General features: G+C 40.9%; 2 protein-coding genes across 2 annotated transcripts; one reads left to right on the top strand and one right to left on the bottom strand.

Annotated features, from left to right (window-relative positions):
- Positions 1-2,261: 2,261 nt before the first annotated feature.
- LOC115693676 (probable pectinesterase 55) lies at positions 2,262-5,679 on the top strand. Its single transcript, XM_030620715.2, has 8 exons — positions 2,262-2,303; positions 2,409-2,507; positions 2,958-3,034; positions 4,233-4,439; positions 4,533-4,692; positions 4,813-5,028; positions 5,134-5,375; positions 5,520-5,679. Exons 1-8 carry the CDS (start codon positions 2,262-2,264, stop codon positions 5,677-5,679), a joined length of 1,203 nt encoding a protein of 400 aa, XP_030476575.2.
- A 3,934-nt stretch (positions 5,680-9,613) lies between these two features.
- On the bottom strand, positions 9,614-15,672 carry LOC115693677 (solute carrier family 40 member 3, chloroplastic). Its single transcript, XM_056310173.1, has 13 exons — positions 15,194-15,672; positions 14,129-14,342; positions 13,956-14,019; positions 12,760-12,884; positions 12,601-12,690; positions 12,329-12,505; positions 12,142-12,216; positions 11,815-11,916; positions 11,612-11,729; positions 11,395-11,538; positions 10,794-10,900; positions 10,594-10,707; positions 9,614-10,091 (listed from the first exon to the last, which is right to left on the bottom strand). The coding sequence occupies exons 1-13, from the start codon at positions 15,349-15,351 to the stop codon at positions 9,801-9,803; spliced, it is 1,779 nt and encodes a 592-aa protein (XP_056166148.1). The 5' UTR covers positions 15,352-15,672; the 3' UTR covers positions 9,614-9,800.
- Between the last annotated feature and the right edge of the window lie 1,433 nt (positions 15,673-17,105).

The raw sequence follows: 17,105 nt of genomic DNA, 5'->3' as shown, positions 1-17,105 counted from the left end.
GGTCGCGACGGCGAGGCTCGGCCTCACTAGATCTTCGCCGTGGGTCGCGACGGCGAGGCTCGGCCTCGTCGGATCCGGGCGAGGCCGAGCCTCGCCGTCTGGGCGAGGCCGACCTCGCCGTCGCGGCCAGACGGCGAGGCTCGGCCTCGCCCGGGCGAGCGAGTCCGGCCCTCGCCCTCGCGGCGAGTGCCGTGACGCCTCGCTGGCCTGGGCAGTGGCCGCTGCGGCCGGCCCAGGGAAGAACAACACAAAAATAAGAAAAGAAAAAGAAGAAAAAAAGCTGATTCTCAAAATTGTCTTGAAAACAAGAAGCAACTTTTTTACTTCTTGTTTCTCTTCCAAAACTGTTTCTCGGCACAAATTTTTGCAAAAATGTGCCGGGAACAAAAAATTTACCAAACGCATTTCTATTCCCAAACTATTTCTAAACAAAAGAACAGAAATTTTCACTGTTTGGCACGTTGCCAAACGGGCCCTTAACGGTGATAACAAAATAAAAGATCATGAGAAATAATGTGTAACAATTCAGAGTTTAAGAGCCAATGTATACTAATTCCAAAGTTTATGGGAGTTTTAGGAAAAATTACCCTAAGTCTATTGTATGGCAGCCAATTCAATCATAAATCTTTCGATTGTATCGATTTAGTCCTAAACTTTTGGACAATTTGCCAATTTAGTCATAAACTTTTTAATTGTGCTATTAGTTCCAAAACTTTTGATGATTTGCCAATTTAGTTTTAAACTTTTTAATAATTTGCTAATTTAGTTATTCTGGTCAGTTTTGACTGGAAGTAGCTGGCGTGGATAATTTTTTTAATTTTTGAAATTTCTTTGTTTTCCTTTCTTCGGATTTGGTGATGGCAGCCCATGCCGGCCCAAGCGAGCACGTCCCTCGCTAGTCTAGGCGATTTGAGACAAGGTCTATTTTGAGCTCTTTTTTGAAAAAACGGTCCCATATCATACCCTTATTTGAAATTTTCCAAATACATTTGCACAAATCCTTATTTGTCCTTGTAGTGTAATAATTAACTCTATCCTTCGTTCTTTCTTTTTCTAATTTTCGAATGAATTTTACCAAAAAGTGCCCCGCACTTGCTAAATACTCATAGAAAGAAAGATTTTGATTTCCAATACACTATATTTCTCACGTTATGCGTAATCATGCGTTGAAAATCAAACAATTTCTTTATTAAGTATTGATTACTGAGTGCCCTAGAGCACTAGTTAACGAGACCCGTTTCGGATAAATATTTTTTTTTAGTTTCTGAAAGAATAGGAAAATAATCTACCAAAATCTGTTCTCTGGTAAAGAATCCGTACATAGTGACAAAAAAAATAATGTCCAAAATTTTATTGCGTCGTCCAAACGAAGGTACCAATCTTATTGTCAATTCATCATGACATTGAATAAGGCGCATGCGTTGTATAAGGCATCTTTTGAATACTCCCGAGTATAGAATTGCCGGTGAATGACGGAAGACGGAAGAAGTTTCACGGGGGACTCTACGCTTATCAGGCATGCCAAGAAAACTTCAACACTGTCTAGTTCTTGACCAATTTAAGTTGCCGCTTAGACCCCTTCGGTTGCAGTACAGACTCTTAGTTCATCATCAGATGCACTCAAGTTTCGCACAAAGATCGCGATTCCTAAAACCACTCCACGTGTCGACCAGTCCGGTCCGGTGAATCATACCAAGGTTCAAGAAGCGATCTGACACTGTTCCGGATCATAACGAATGGTGAATTTGTATCCATGTTAGGCCTGGCGTCGCGTCTACAAGTATATATAGCCTGCACGAGCCATTTTGATTCGCGATGCAGAGACAATGCTTCTGCATCTGATATATTGACTAACATGGTTGCCTCGATTGCTTGTGCAGCGAGAAAGTCCTAATCCCGTCTGTGAATCAATACGTTTACCTTGAAGGCGATCCGGCATGGACGCTGGAAGCACTAGCAACAGCCCCACTTTCAAGCTGTTTGCAGATAATTTCGCGGCATCGAACATAACCTTCAAGGTTAACAAGGAGCTCTATTTCCGTGACTCAGAGAAATTACGCACATATTTTTACCAGGAAACAGTAGAGCCAGAGTAACTAAATTGGATACGCATTTGTTATTATAGAACAATTACAACAACTTGTTAGCAGACGCCAGCAGCGTACACATCATGGTAGACCCGACTGCTCTGATCTCAGGGGACAAGGCCTCCTTTTATGCGTGCGGATTTCATAGCATGCAAGACACTCTCTTGGACTGACATGGCCGCCATTACTTCAGGAGCTGCAGATTTCATCTGGCTGGTCAGTGCACAAGGTAAAATTATCCGATCAAATGTCAAACCAACCTCCTAAGATAACTAATGTTAGTACTGAATATGATTATTGAGATCCACTATTGTCATGCAGGATTGCATATTGAACAGCACATCTGCGGTCCTCGGCAGCGATGTCTGTGGCTATATCACGGCTCAGGCCGAGAGGGAGACGCCAGACACGAGCGGCTTTGTGCTTAAATTTTGAGAGGAGGTGGGAAATGGCCAGACATACCTCAGGAGGGCGTATCGGGCATCCTCAAGAGTCCTGTTTTACGAGATGTTCGCAAGTGATGTTGCCGTGCCTTCGAATGTTGGGATGAGTGGGACTATAGCGGCCATGAGTATGATCTACTTTTTCCGACTTAGATAACTCCAAATGGGCAAGAACTAAAATCAAAGGCCGAAGTTTAGTGTGCTGATGTTGGACCTTGATTTTTCCGGACCGTTTATGCCGAGTTGAAGTGCAACAGAAAGGGCGCCATGAATCTGGCCGAGTAAGATGGATGAAAAACTCAACGACCCTTGAATTGTATAAGCTTCTTGGCCCGGTTTTTATTGACGGCGAAAGGAGGATAAGAGAGCAACCGTTCTTCGAGTCCCTTAAAACGCGAATGCTTATGTATATCTGGGCTTCTTTTAGGTCATTAGTTTCATGCATATGTCAATTGTAGAGAAGGGCTGGAACATTTTGATGTCTTTTAGTGTGCAGATTTTACGGTTTGTTGAAGCCAGATCCGAACATCCCGGCACATTATAAGGAAGATGAGAAGCCTTGCTCAAGACCGTCCACCCTAATTTGAGGAGGAGGAAACATCATTTATTTTTGTCTTCCATTTTTTAAAATTTCGTAACTGTTGCGGGTCTCAACTTATTTGCATAATAACTTCAAGAGATTTCCTAATTAAGGTCATGAATTTTTTTTTAAGTGGCAAAATTTTTTTTTTTTTATGAAAGATGTCCTCGGCGTATGCACAAAGATGTTGGGCTTTGCAAACGGTTTGAAGTAAGCATGGTTCTTAAGTTGTTAAGAGAGCTCAAAACTGCAGACCAGTTCACCTGCTATCGATGAAGAAGCTACTAAAACTGATCTGTATTCGTCGACAAGTTCTTTTCTTTTTTCTTTTTCGAAAGCTTCTCTCGACTAACTGTAGCTAACTTGACCGATCCCTTCTCTGCACGACGAATAGGAAGCTGATGGTTGCAGGCTATGTGACCGAACGAGCTGTTCGCATTTCCGGATGAAATAATCTCGGTTTATACGTAAAAGACTAAAGTGATAATTGCCTCCTTGACAGGAGAACTACACAAAACAATGAAAACATGTGCTAGACACATGATGATAAGAAATGCTACTTTTGACCTGATAAATTTCTTACTTTTTGTAACTTTCGATATCATTGACAAAATTATGAATCACGACTCGTCCGTATAAAGACATGTTCGAACATTTCCGTAACTGGATAGATTTTCCTAGAGAATCTAAAACGTATCGTGTAGTAGTATTAGTTTTAAATTAATCATATTCACGTCATGTCGAATCATGTCATTTGTTTCTCTTAGTAACATTGTCAAATTTCCGTATGCAATTATACGTCGAAACATGATGGCATATTATCAGATCAACTGAATTTTTGTACCCTTCATCATCACCATCATCTGTGTACTTACTGTGACCTTCTCTTCTTCTCGCCCTGGAATAGCATCTTCGATTACAATTACCTCGTCCACGCTTATTTTGTTTGTAATGGCAACTTCAGATATTGTCTTTTCTTTCTCCTCAAAGGAACATTCTTTCTATAAGTCGCCATTCAGAACTTTTGCTCGTCTGCTATAAGTGAAGTTGGGGAGTGAGGTTGTCCAATGCAGTCCGGGCATTATTCTTCTTCTGTATCATCATCTGTCTTCTTTCTCTCAGGATGTCTTCTTTTCAACTCGTCCTTCACTTGACGATAGGTCTCATGTTCATTTCCAATGCATCGGACGCTCGTGAATCTCCAAAGACCACCATATATGTGGACAAATCCGGTTCGGGAAACTATTCCTCGGTCCAAGAAGCTATCAACTCCGTCCCGGACAATAACGATCAGTGGATACGCATCGTCGTCAAACCGGGCACCTACGAGTAAGTTCAGGCTGAAATCACTCTTTTTTTGTTTCCATGGAAGCATATGTTTAGTGATAGCTTCAGTAATGATTGATTGTCTGGCTGGTTCAGTGAAAAGGTGAACATTCCTCTCGCAAAACAGTACATCTTCCTCCAAGGCGAGAGTCACAAAACGACCACCATCCGGCACTGGGATGCGGGAAATGCCAGCACGGCCGCCACTTTCCAGCTTTACGCAGATAATTTCGCTGCGTCCGACATTACCTTTCAGGTTAACAGACTCGATAAGATCTCTATCTCTCTCTCGATCTCTTGTGTTTCGCTTGACGATAAGTACTGAGATTTACTATAGTCCCTGAGCTAGAGTAGTTCATACGAAATTCACGTGCAGAACAGCTACAGTATCAAGAAAGGGGAAATAAACACGACTCGCATCACATGGGCCCCGGCTGCTCTGATCGAGGGTGACAAGGTGTCGTTCCGCAGGTGCGCCTTCCACGGCATTCAGGACACTCTCGCCGACATGAAAGGCCGACATTACTTCGAACAATGCTTCATCTCAGGAGCCATAGATTTCATCTGGGGCCACGGCCAGTCGGTGTATGAGGTAAAGAAGAACAACATACCAATCGAAATTAAATTGGAGATTTCATCCAGATGTTAATTTTCTTCTCTTCTGAGAGCCGCGACCCTCCTGCTGTTCGGACAACAGGATTGCCTGGTGATGACCATAGCCAACTACATTGGCTGGGACGGTTATGTCACGGCGCAAGGCCGAGAAGGAGCGAACCAGCCGAGCGGGTTTGTGTTCAAATCTGGCCGGGTGATCGGAGAAGGCCGCACGTATCTCGGGAGAGCGTGGCGGCGGTACTCGAGAGTCCTATTTCACGAGACGAGCATGAGCAATGTCGTCGTGCCCGAGGGTTGGTCCTCCTGGACATTCCAAGGCCATGAGTAAGAATTAAGATCTGCGTCTTCTTTGCTAAATGTACTTTGGTTACAGAGAAAAAGACCCTTGTGCTTAACCACTGTGGATACAGAGAAACAAAGAAACTACAAGTCGGTCTAGTACTGTTTCAAACTCTAATTTCGATACAGGGACGATATCACTTTCGCCGAAGTCGGATGCAAGGGGGAGGGCGCCGGGGATTCCCGGCGCGTGAAATGGATGAAGCACCTTTCGCCGCAAGAACTGGAGCACCTTCTCTCGAACAGCTTTGTGAACAAGGAAGGCTGGATCGAGGCACAACCTTCTTGATACATAAGAGATTCAGACAACCACACCCATTACTGATAAGTTATTCCATCAAATGCGAAAGTGGCGCCTGTTGGAAAAATTTGGATGAAATGGAATTGGAATGTAGTTGGACTTTGATGCGTGTAATTACTCTTTTTTAGGATCAATTTGGCCCATGAAGTTGCTATAGGTTACTGGCAAATTCCCTTCGGGATACAATAAAGTCACAATGAGATTACTTGGATAACAATTCTAGTTAGGATGTGCAAAAGAACCGAACCGCCTGCACCACTCAGATTAGCCCGAACCGGCCTGTTCCCGGTTCAATTTTTTGGAACCGGTGGGTACGGTCCTGTTCCGTCCCGATTCACGGTGTGAACCGCCCACCCGCCCACCAGGACTCGGACCGGTAATATAATAATAATATATTTATTTTTTAATTTTTAATTTAAAAATCTGACCAAAAAAATTAAAAAAAAAAAAAAGAAAATAGGAGAGTTGTTGTTTTGTTTGCTTGCTGACTATTGTGAACTTGTGGCAAACTCCCACGTGTGATATATAATATAGGCTACGGATGTATTTGATGTGAAGCTTGTGAAATTATAAACTTTGTGACGAATCTTATTGTGATGTGTAATTGAACTTTGTGGCAAATCTTGTTGTTATTATTTCTGAGGGTTTTAGGCTCATTCAATTTGTTAGCTTAAATTAGAGCCTCTTGACTCTTGAGGCTTGAGCAAGTTGTATAAAAGCTTGGAAAGTTGTAGAGGGCAATTCTGCATCAGGCCATTTTAGATGAAAGTGCATGACTTCTGCATCAGACTAGTGACATCAAATGCCAAAGTATGGGTATTTTGTGTACACTGAAGATACGTCACACATGTGCATTAAGATAAGTCAAAGTAGCATGTGATGAACACAACCCACCAACGGGCAAGAATTAGACCGGTCCATTTTTTAATTTGTCCAGGAAAACTTAGTGGGACTGGTTCCATGGACCCACCCGGGAACCGGACCGGACCGGCGGTCCGATTCTCGGGTGGGTCCATTGAACCGTTGGACGGTTCTCGGTTCCAATTTTTTGGAACTGGTCCTTAGCGGGCAATCCACGGTTCCGGGGTGGGAACCGCCCACCCAAACCATACTCACCCCTAATTCCAGTAAATCTCCTAAAACTCTCTGCGAAACAATTGAGAAAATAGCTGTCTCGTTTTTTTTTTCTTAAGGAAAACGAAAATGAAGGGAGTTCTGTTCATCTGTAAAATTGAACAAAATTGTCCAATGTATATAACACAAATAGAACACACCTCTTGGTGTCTAAACTGCCAATACAGATACACACATTCATGCTTGAAAAATTGCAATTCGAATGTAACCCTTCATGTGTGAAAATCGCCATTCAGACACAACCCTTCATGACACAACTCTTCAAACATGAAAACTGTCATGTCCTAAAACGAATAGTTTTGTCCGAACAGTCACAAGTCAAAAATAAATAAATAAATAAATTGTTGATTAAGTGCGCGTAATAATTGCGCACTCGCACGCAGGTATTGTAAGGTCTAACTCATTTACCCATTTTCTCCATTTTCAATAAAGGATAATATTTTAACTTCTAAATAGACCAAAACTTTCGTTTCTTTCCTACGTGAGACAAGGAAGAAGCCTTTTTTGTTTGTTTTACAAACAAACACCAACAATCCCCCACTTTATTTATAAAACAAATAATTTAAAAAAAATAAAAAAAAAAGATACAACCAAATTTCCATGAGATCAATATACATACATGAAGGTCTCTTTCAAGTTAAACCTTCATTTAGTACAAGTATCTCAAAGCCCTATCAAAGTCACAGGTAGCTGCTAGCTTTAAACTTGGTACTTTTAGTAAAAAAACCGAACATACTGCACATATATTAATCTCTTGTTTCAACGAGAAGTTTATAATTTACTTAGTACTGTTATGACCTTGTGCTTGTACCTTTTCATGAGTTCTCTAGAAACAACTCTAACTTTCGTAATAAGCGACACCGCTTCTAAGCTCATATAGGTGAAGTATCTATCACGTGTTTCTATTACTAATGAACATGATACATTAATATATTATACTTCATTAAGAATATAATTCAACCTCTAAAACGTAACAGATGATGCTGATTCTCATGCAAGGGCTATGTCAGTATCATACAATCACTTTCAGTAATTTGTTCTTACCCATTAAATCATATAACTAGTGATGTGCTAGTATTTGGTCGGGTTACCATTACTGGTGATTTTAGTTAAAGGGTTTTAGCCCCATTTCTTTTGAGCTCATTTTTACTACCTCTCTTGGTAGTGCCTTTGTAAAAGGGCCAGCTAAATTCTTACTTGACCTCACGTAGACAATTGTTACGGTGGTACCATTCTGAATCAATTGTCTCGCGTACTCCTGCCTTAAGCTAATATGCCTAAACTTACCGTTATAAGTGCTACTATAACAGCGCCAACCGCGTAGTCACTAGAATCCTCTCCAATGCGGGTTTTCCTTATCTCTTGTAAGAGATTCGTTCGAGTTTCCATGTTAATATCGGATTTTTCCGATCATCTGTGTGCCGAGAGTTTGCATATGACAAGCCTCGAGCAAGGGTCGTGCGCACGCCTTGACATAGCACGGAACCGGAATGAATATGAGCGCAACCGAATCTTCTGTTCATCTGATTCTGTCCTAATTATGTTATACCGTAGTTGACAGTGAGGAAATCTTCATCTTGATCTGGTCTCTCGCCGTTTGATCAAGAAGCTACAGGCTAAATAAAAGCATCGGTCTTATAAAGAGTGCGAACGATTAGACCAGTTTCTCAAACTCACCCACTAATTTATTCGAAATTTTACGGCTGTTCTAAGTAAATTATCAGCACTATAAAAAATTACCGACATTCATATGAATTAGTTAATCACTGACTTTTCTGAAATTTATGTGTGATAAGTGAATTACAATAAATTTTGTCCCTTTGAGATTAACCATGAAATATGCTGTAATTTTCCCCCAAACAAATAATTTAGTAACTTATTTCAAATTCTAAGAGCATGGTTTGCAATTTACCATGATCAGTTTGCCAACGTTCAAAACAATTACAATGTTATAATGAATCTCCTAATGTTTAATTGGTTATTGATGAGCAGTTTTTTTATATGTCAATATATATTTAGTGAGGTTTGTAACCAATATAACTTCTTACAAGTATTGTTAATAAGTTACCAAATGTTATAATTAATTATTGTTAAGGTGATTATTGATGTTTTCGATAGGTAAATAGTTATTTATGTTAGAATTGTTACGTTCTTTAAGATTTGATGTTATTTACATCAAGAACCAAATGATTACAATTTCAATAAAAAAATCAATATTATTTGAAAATATAACGGTGCTAAAAAATGCATTTTCGAGATTGGATAAATCTATAATTGTAACAAGAGTCTTTTTTCCATAACGTACACTTTTTGTCATGCGCGATATGCTTGTGTGAAAAGTTGAATAAATATGGTAAGTGAGTTTGTTCCCGTCATTTTAGTCACGTGTTCAAGTTGTCGGTCAAGAAGTACTATAACAACTAATCCAAAAATAATATCCAGGCAAACAATCCTAGGTTACACCAAGTGTACCGTACTTGCGTATTAAAACACGTCGTAAGATTGATTTAAAACGTCATATAGGACGATTTGTCGTAATTAAGGAGTGAAATGTGGTGGTACAGGCGCTGGAGTCCGAGCGGTCCGAGGCCCGAGCCTGTGCTGGGGGCACCCGCATATTCACCAAGTACAGTAGGACCTTCAATGCTCATTAGTCCACCAAATGTTTCCCTCCTCTGCTCATTGATTTCTAGTCAATGAATAAAATGGCTTCATTGATCTCATTCATGGCCAATACCAATTCCTTCTCAGCTTCAATCAAGCTCTTAAGAAAGTTTTGATAGTTCAGTAAACTCAATCAGGAAGAGTATTGCCTGTTTGCCTCTGGTATAAATGATGAGATCAATGTCCATGTGATGTCAACAGTCCCTGGATTACATCCTATAAAAAATTGGTTCTGAACAGCAATGTACAACTATGAAATGAAAAATGAATTTCTAGAGCTACTCAACTTGTGTACGGACATTTACAAGCTCTTAGCGGAAATCAAAAGCAAAAAGACTCCTTTGCTCGTCCGTTGGGTTCAACAACCACCTACAGAACATCCAAGCCGCCCCAACCACAGATGTAAGTGACAACATCGCTAAAACTCCGAAATGCGAAGAATCGTTGGCAACTATTGCTACTCCTAACATCACAGATTCTGCCAAGCTCGCTACAGATACCTCCGTCGTCCCGATAAGATTAGCTTTGGAAGATGGGATCCCGGTTTGAAGAATCTGTGCCCCAACCACGTCGTAGGACATGTGACCCAACCTTGACAATACCTACAAACAGCCCACATCAATAACATGGAAACATAGATAATTCTACTACAATGAGTTTAGCCACATGCATGCATGCACACTTTATTGCTCCCCTGCAGTGAGCATTGCATTGAGATATCATTTCAACCTGTTTACTTCTCATAGTTCGAAGGTTTGGAGATTCCTTTCACAGGGAAAAGAAAATAGAAGGGACAAAAAGAATAGATGTTAAGTTTTAGCCTTGTGAATGTAGAGAATGTGGGGACTAATAGATGTTGCGTTTTTGAAATTGATCTGAAGCTTTTATTGCAAACCTTATTACACTGCTTGATTAAATTCATGATTCTCATGTGGATATTTAGGCCTTTAGGTTCACATCGTGATATCTGTTTGATAGACCTCAAAAAGTAAGTTACTGATGAAGCCAAGGTTTTCACCATCCTCTAATAGATCCTGACTTAAGTTGACACAATAGTCTCTCAATTTCATTGCGTAAATATTTGAAGAGAAGTAGGATCCTTACGATCAACGAGAGGAAAAAGAGAAGAGGGCACTGCTGAGAAAGAGATCCACTCCAGTACACAGCTACAGCGATGCTAAGAAGTGAAGCCTGAAAGATTAAACCTGCTGCTCCAGCCTGCAACAGTGTTTCCAATAAAAACCATACTCAGAGGAGAAAGGAATCAGAAAGTGGTGGCAGATTTAAGAACATCCAAATCCAACCTTCAATATTCCAAGGTGCTTGACTAGGTTTGCAGACACAAAAGTCGCTGCAACACCCATAAAGGCACATAACCCACTAAACCCTCCAATTATGGATGGATTCAAACCTGCATCAATTTCCTCCAAATATTATTAAAGTAGCATGAAACATGCTAAGAAGATGGGGAAAGGTTTACTTGAGAAAGCTTCTGTGCAACATATAGTTGAGTAACAGATGTCCCATATAAGGAATAACCGATTTCTCTCGTTCTAACAGAGAGATTTAGGAAAGCCAGAAATCAGGACGATGTCCATGCACTTAGTTCTTTTAGTTGCGAGAAACTTTACTTTATGCTTATTCCACGAACATTAATGCCCATTTTGTGCCAAAAAGACAAGGTTTTTGATTAACGTATATTCACTCCTTGAGTGATAATAATGACGGCAATAGATATGCAAAGAAAACACACAATAATGGACCATGAATGACAATAAAAGCCACTTTTGAAAATAGATCATACTTTTAAATTCTGGTCAGCCAATACTGGTCTATCGAAGATATGTACATTATGCAGAACTGGGATTTTCACTAAGGATTATATAAGCAAATATGGATAAGTACCACGCTGTGTCAAGAATGCTGTCATCAGACTTCCAGGAGCCAGAACAACATTAAAGTACAAAAGCACATAAGCAAGGCTTGCAGGTAAAACAGGTTGCTGTATGTATTCCTTCCAACCCAGCTTGATAGCTTCTACACCTGCACCTGCCAGACATTCAAGAGGTCAAATCAGATATCAAAACATTACCTTATGATGAGTGACGTCTCAAAAGATTACCTATACTATCATTCTCATTTACAGTTCCACTGTTGCATGATTTGCAACAATTATGCAAGGATTTAGGGCGATCCAAAACACCAGCTGAAAGCTTGTTTGTTAACCATGTGAGAAGAACCTGAAAATTGATTCAGAAGTTCAGGCTTAAACATGTTCACACTTTTTGATCCAAAATGATTTGGCAGAGGTTTTGGAGCAACTACCGTCACAGGTAACGAGCATATCATTAAACCAGCAGCCGACTTTAAGCAGGTCACCGGATCGTATTTGGTAAGAAGAATGCCAAACAGAGAGGCTCCAGCAATCTGTACTTAATTAAGATCACAATTCTCAGAAGAGAAGTCCAACATTGACAAACCTCTTCTCGTGTTTATGCTAGCATGATTTCTTTACTTCTCTAAAAAAGTGACTCCAAACATGTAATTGGGCTACATGCACAACAATTTGCAATGACATGATCACCAGACCAGACATACAGGAGTGCACCCCGATTATTGTAAGTACTTATTGTAAAGGAGACTTGACAATACCTCACAGAGAAGATCAATCCGATTAAGAATAGCATTGGCTTGAGCGAGTGCAATCGGCCTATTCACTCCCGCTAACTGCATAAAGTTAGGCTACAAGGTGAGAAAGCCTTAAGCTTCAAGAAGGAGAAAAAAGAGAAGCCATATGCTCATTTTACGGGAACATGAAAAGCTAAGAGAGAGGAGATACCAGCACAACCCAATCCCTCTCCATAGCAACCCCAAGGGCTATGCCACACAGCCGCTCAACGGCACCAGCTAATACAAGCACGATGAACCAAGGACGAAGAATCACAGCCGATGCAGAAGTAGATGGAATTGAATGAGCTCGAATTATCATTGCCGCAGATAACAACTGAGCTGCTGCCTGAGAGAAACAGCAAAGTCAATTTACAAAAATGTTGAAAACTTCAGTTCTCATAATCTTTCGCAAGAATGTATGGCCATAGTAGCATACTTTACCTGAAGAGTATTTAAAAAGTTATATGCCGGCAATCTGGGAAAAGAATCCATAAGCTTTCCAACTAAAGGGCCTCCAGCAATTATTGCAAGCTGTTCTTAAAAAGTGTTAGGAAGATTCTTGTTGTGTGCCAAACCCTTAGGACATGTCTTAGAGCATACCTTTGCAATAAACCCCATGACTGCCACGGGAAGAAGGCTTGGGTGAAGCAGTGCTATAGCTGATGGCCAGGCAAAATTCCATAACTGTTCCACCAGATTTCCAGCTAAGCAACTGGCATACAAGGCTGAGACATAGGTTCTCCAAATTAGAACAATGGTAGCATATTGCAATGTCAATTGAATAATTTAACTATTTAAAGTTTGCATTAGAGAACCTATCTACAACTCCATCTATTAACACCAAGGAATTTGCAAGTTGCGTCAGGCTCATAGTGCAGTTGTCATGGAAATGGAGTACATTGGGTATTACGTTGGTCACAGGTGCTGCGGATGTCAACTTTAGATCTTGCAAATTATGGATAGAAAGGAATAAAATATGCAGTTCTCCCTCATTAAATGTTAATTGTGACTATTTTCTAGCATAGTTGATCAAGAACTCAACCTAATAGATCTTTTCCAATAAATATTAATGAACATTGACTCCTTCCATGTCATATTTTTTAGTAAATTGTCAATTCTTTCAGTAGAATTCGTGCTTTTATGCGGCCAAATGAGATTTTCACATATACTCATAAAGTAAGAAATATAATACCCGTAAAGGATACAATAAAATACTTAGTCCATTGTTTTATTCAATAAACTCATTCTACTTCCAGCCAAAAAGAGGAGAGTTACTAAGGACCATGCCAGCTCATTTCTCTGATGCACACTTCCTAGAAATAACTAGGAAAAGGAAAAACAAAGAAACGGTTTTCTGGTTCTCCGTTGAGTGCTAACTCAATTCTTGAAACCTAGCATAACTTGCAACCTATCAGAGATGTAGACATGGGGAAAGGTGGATATCAGACTCAGATCTTTCATCTTTGAGCCCATAGACTTTTGTACAACTTTCTTCAACCATCTTCCCTAATCAAAACCCAGATTCTTTTCAACCAGAACTCAGATCTTTCCTTATTCTTTTCAACAAAAAGAGAAGAGAATGTACAGCCAATAGACAGATGTAACAGGTAACATTTTCAAAAGAATCAGAATAGAGGCATGCAATAGGCGTAGTGGCTACCATTACGGTTGGACAGTGGCCGTTCACACCGTTATTCAGTTCGGCTCCATATATTGCATCAAACAAGAGACACAATAACAGACTACCAAAAGGGAAGCAAGGGAGTCTAATACGATTTATATTTTTCTTTTCTTACCATATAAGCCTGCTGGGTGGGCTGGAATAGCTGCGAGGGCATTCTGCTCCTCCACTGACAAAACCTTCAAATACAGACAGTGATGGGAAAAGGAAAGTAAGTCCACAATAGAAGAAAACGTCAATTTGAGACTGCACTTGAAGAAAGAATCTACTGATTCATGGGAAACGTACGGGCAGCGCTGTCAAGAGACTATCCACAAAAGCTCTTTCAGTTAGTAAACTTGAAGAGTCGGACTCAAGGATATCAGGTTTAAGGTGAACAATAGGGACTGGACATTCGGCTTCTATGACTGATTTTTCACTCAAAACCTCATCATCTGTAGCAACATGATCATACTGTACATCTGTATTCGTTATCGAACACCTGGAACTCAAATGCTCAAACCTGCAAACAAAAACACAGAGTGGATAAAGATTACTTATGTCACACGTCAGCCTTTTAATAATCTGAATATGGATGATCGTTAACATGCCACCGCAACCAGGACCCTTTGACTGAAGCAAAGTAATGACTGTCATTGGACCCGCTTCCTTTTCCTATACGATAATGGTGAAGGATGAACTACAATGGAGTTACATTTCCTAAATACAACAGTACTTTACATAGAAGAAATATATACAAATTCTCTTGATGAACTAGCAGTACGAGAGAAAATCATAACAAAGTGTGGGTTCTTAGGCTCCGTTTGTTTCGCGGAAAATGAATGATTCAGAAAATATTTTCCTAAAAATGATCGCTTGAAAAATTACTCAATGAAAAATGTTTTCATTATCAACAATAATTTACGTCTAAATATTTTCAAAAACGATGAAAATATTTATCATCCATTCATTTTGGTAAGGAAAATGTCCGCCAAAAATGGAGCCTTAATCTAATCTCACGATTCCTCCCCACACCACCCCCCCCCCCCTCAAAAAAATAACAACCTCTAAAAAGTCTCTGGGGCAAAACACCACAGAGAAGCAAGAAAGCACAACTTCATCTTCGTCTTTCAGTCCTCAAAAACATGTCATTATTTCTCAATACCCCGTAGCAGATTGCAGTGACTGCCCCCCTTCAAGCACAATCACTTCGAATTGACATTAACTCACAGAAAAAACCCAGGCTTTCCTGCTCTCTCGTACAGCCCATAAAATGAAATCCTATCCAAATCATAAAAACGACAAACGGCTACACTGCAAAAAGAGAACCAAACCCCCGCATAGAGAGCCCTCAAGCAAAAAAAAAAACCATACCTTCCGGAATCGAGCGGGTGGCTGCTGAAGTTCAGCCATCGGCAAGAAGCGAGGCGACGGCGAAGGCGAGGGGAATGCCGCGGCGGAGGACGGGCGGCCCCGGGGAGCGAGAGCGGGCTCGCGGCGGAGACGGCGGCGGCGGCGACGGCGACGGGCATGGCGGGCCGCCGATCCGCAGCAGCTTCCTCAAGTGCCTGAGCTCGAAGGGCCAACCGCTGCTGGAGCCTCCCACCCACAAACTCATGCAGGCTGCGCTGGCGAACGACGGATTGCCGCGGCCACAATCAGGCTCATGGGAGGGAGGAAGAGAGGGCGGGAGGAAATGGGTCGGATCGCCGGCGAGAATTCGACGGAAACCGCCGGAGAAAAATCGAGCCTTGGCGTAGCGGCGGACGCTTCAATGGCCGTGGAGAGAGAGAGAGGGGGAGAGGGTGGCTGAGTCTTGGTGGATGGCGAGTCCACGAAGCTCGAAATGTTTTGTTTTTTGTTGTTTTGTTCTTTTCAATTTATTTTTTTTTGGGGTTTTTAATTATGGGGCGAAATAAGCGTAGAGGGAGAATGATTTTTATTTATTTTAATTTCGTGTGACCAGATAAATTGACCATTTTGCATGCTGATGTTCCGCGAAAGTAAAAGATGGTGAGGAGACAGAAAGAGAAGCCGACCGGATCAGATCGGTCGGGGAAAAATGGGATTTTTCTCTTTGGCCAGGAAAAGGCAAGAAGATGAAACGCAATTGGGGTTTTTTGCTTCAATAAATGAAAAGAAAATCCATATACGGCGTTGTTATCTTAAAAGAAAAGTGACGGTGGATCTTATTTTAAATAAGGATCCGGTGTGGATCTGATTTTGGCCGGCCTAATCGGGGGCAATCCGGTCCGAAAAAATCTTGCTCTTTGACCCGGTTCAACTTGCTGGGTTGGTGAAGATTAGATAGACCAATGAGCTCGAACCCTTATCTAAGATAAGTTGACATTTGGATTCTCTGATCGCATTACAGATTCTTATTTAAAATTGAGATGGCTTCGTGAGGGGGGAGGGGACACCCATTTGCCATGATCAATTTTGAAAATCTAGGCTTAGCTCCCATTGGGTTCTGTCATGAAATTGTGATTAGACGTCCAATTTTGCCCCTCCCTCCATTTCAACTCCATCCACTTATCCAAAACACCCACCAACCCGAAATCGAGCCGCCGCTTGCCATTCACGGCCGCGCCTGTGATGCCTGTCATCTCCCTCCCTCTATTCTACCTGCCATCGAGCTTGGCGACCCCTCCATCGCCGCCGATATCCAACAAAGTTTGCTCTGGCTCTACAATCTCTGCTCTGGCTCTACAATCTCGTGGGCTTGAGTTCAAGTTTGTGAAGCGTTCGGATAAACAGAAATTGAATAGGCGAGCCAGGGTAAGAATTCGCGCGATGCATGACATAGTTCTTGAAGAATATATCAAAGATCTGAAAAGATTTTCGAGTTAGAACTTAAATGTGGCTTGGATGTTTTCTTTCATTAGTTTAAGATATAGGGTATGTATATTTATAAACAGAAACTTTTAATTTGCTAGCCATTTTGAACGATTCAATATTTTACCCTTTTTAGGGTCATTTAGAATTCCTTAATATAAATATTAGCTTTGTTCCGATAAATCAGAATATACTCTAAAGAGAATTCCTCTATTAAGTGAAAATAGTGAGACCAAGTTAAAATTTTAGTTTGTTCGATTATAATCTTATTTGAAATGGAGGGAAAATTTCAATTAAGAACCCCAAGTGGGGTCAAATTCTTAAAAGAGGGCTCAAAGTAAATATAATGTCAAATAAGGGCCTGAAGTGCCCAATCAGTCGCAAATAAGGACCCGAAGTGCCCAAAAAGTTTCAAATAAGGGCCTGGGTCGGCGGGCGGCCAAAATGCCTG

Source organism: Syzygium oleosum, unplaced genomic scaffold (genome assembly GCF_021117445.2).
Source record: "Syzygium oleosum isolate NSW1041296 unplaced genomic scaffold, Sole_v2.1 Sole_v2.03, whole genome shotgun sequence".
Taxonomy (NCBI): domain Eukaryota; kingdom Viridiplantae; phylum Streptophyta; class Magnoliopsida; order Myrtales; family Myrtaceae; genus Syzygium; species Syzygium oleosum.
This window is presented reverse-complemented; position numbering and strand designations above follow the sequence as displayed.

What these genes read in the sequence shown, in the direction of transcription:
- LOC115693676 (XM_030620715.2), top strand. Translation starts at nt 2,262, where the DNA reads ATGGCCGCCATTACTTCAGGAGCTGCAGATTTCATCTGGCTG. An exon ending in CGCCAGACACGAGCGGCTTT is followed by an intron (nt 2,508 to 2,957) that starts GTGCTTAAATTT and finishes GGCTTCTTTTAG; the next exon opens with GTCATTAGTTTCATGCATAT. An exon ending in ACGGCCAGTCGGTGTATGAG is followed by an intron (nt 5,029 to 5,133) that starts GTAAAGAAGAAC and finishes TTCGGACAACAG; the next exon opens with GATTGCCTGGTGATGACCAT.
- LOC115693677 (XM_056310173.1), bottom strand. Translation starts at nt 15,351, where the DNA reads ATGCCCGTCGCCGTCGCCGCCGCCGCCGTCTCCGCCGCGAGCCCGCTC. An exon ending in CCACCCAGCAGGCTTATATG is followed by an intron (nt 12,885 to 13,955) that starts GTAAGAAAAGAA and finishes CCTATGTCTCAG; the next exon opens with CCTTGTATGCCAGTTGCTTA. An exon ending in AAATGAGAATGATAGTATAG is followed by an intron (nt 11,539 to 11,611) that starts GTAATCTTTTGA and finishes AATGTCTGGCAG; the next exon opens with GTGCAGGTGTAGAAGCTATC.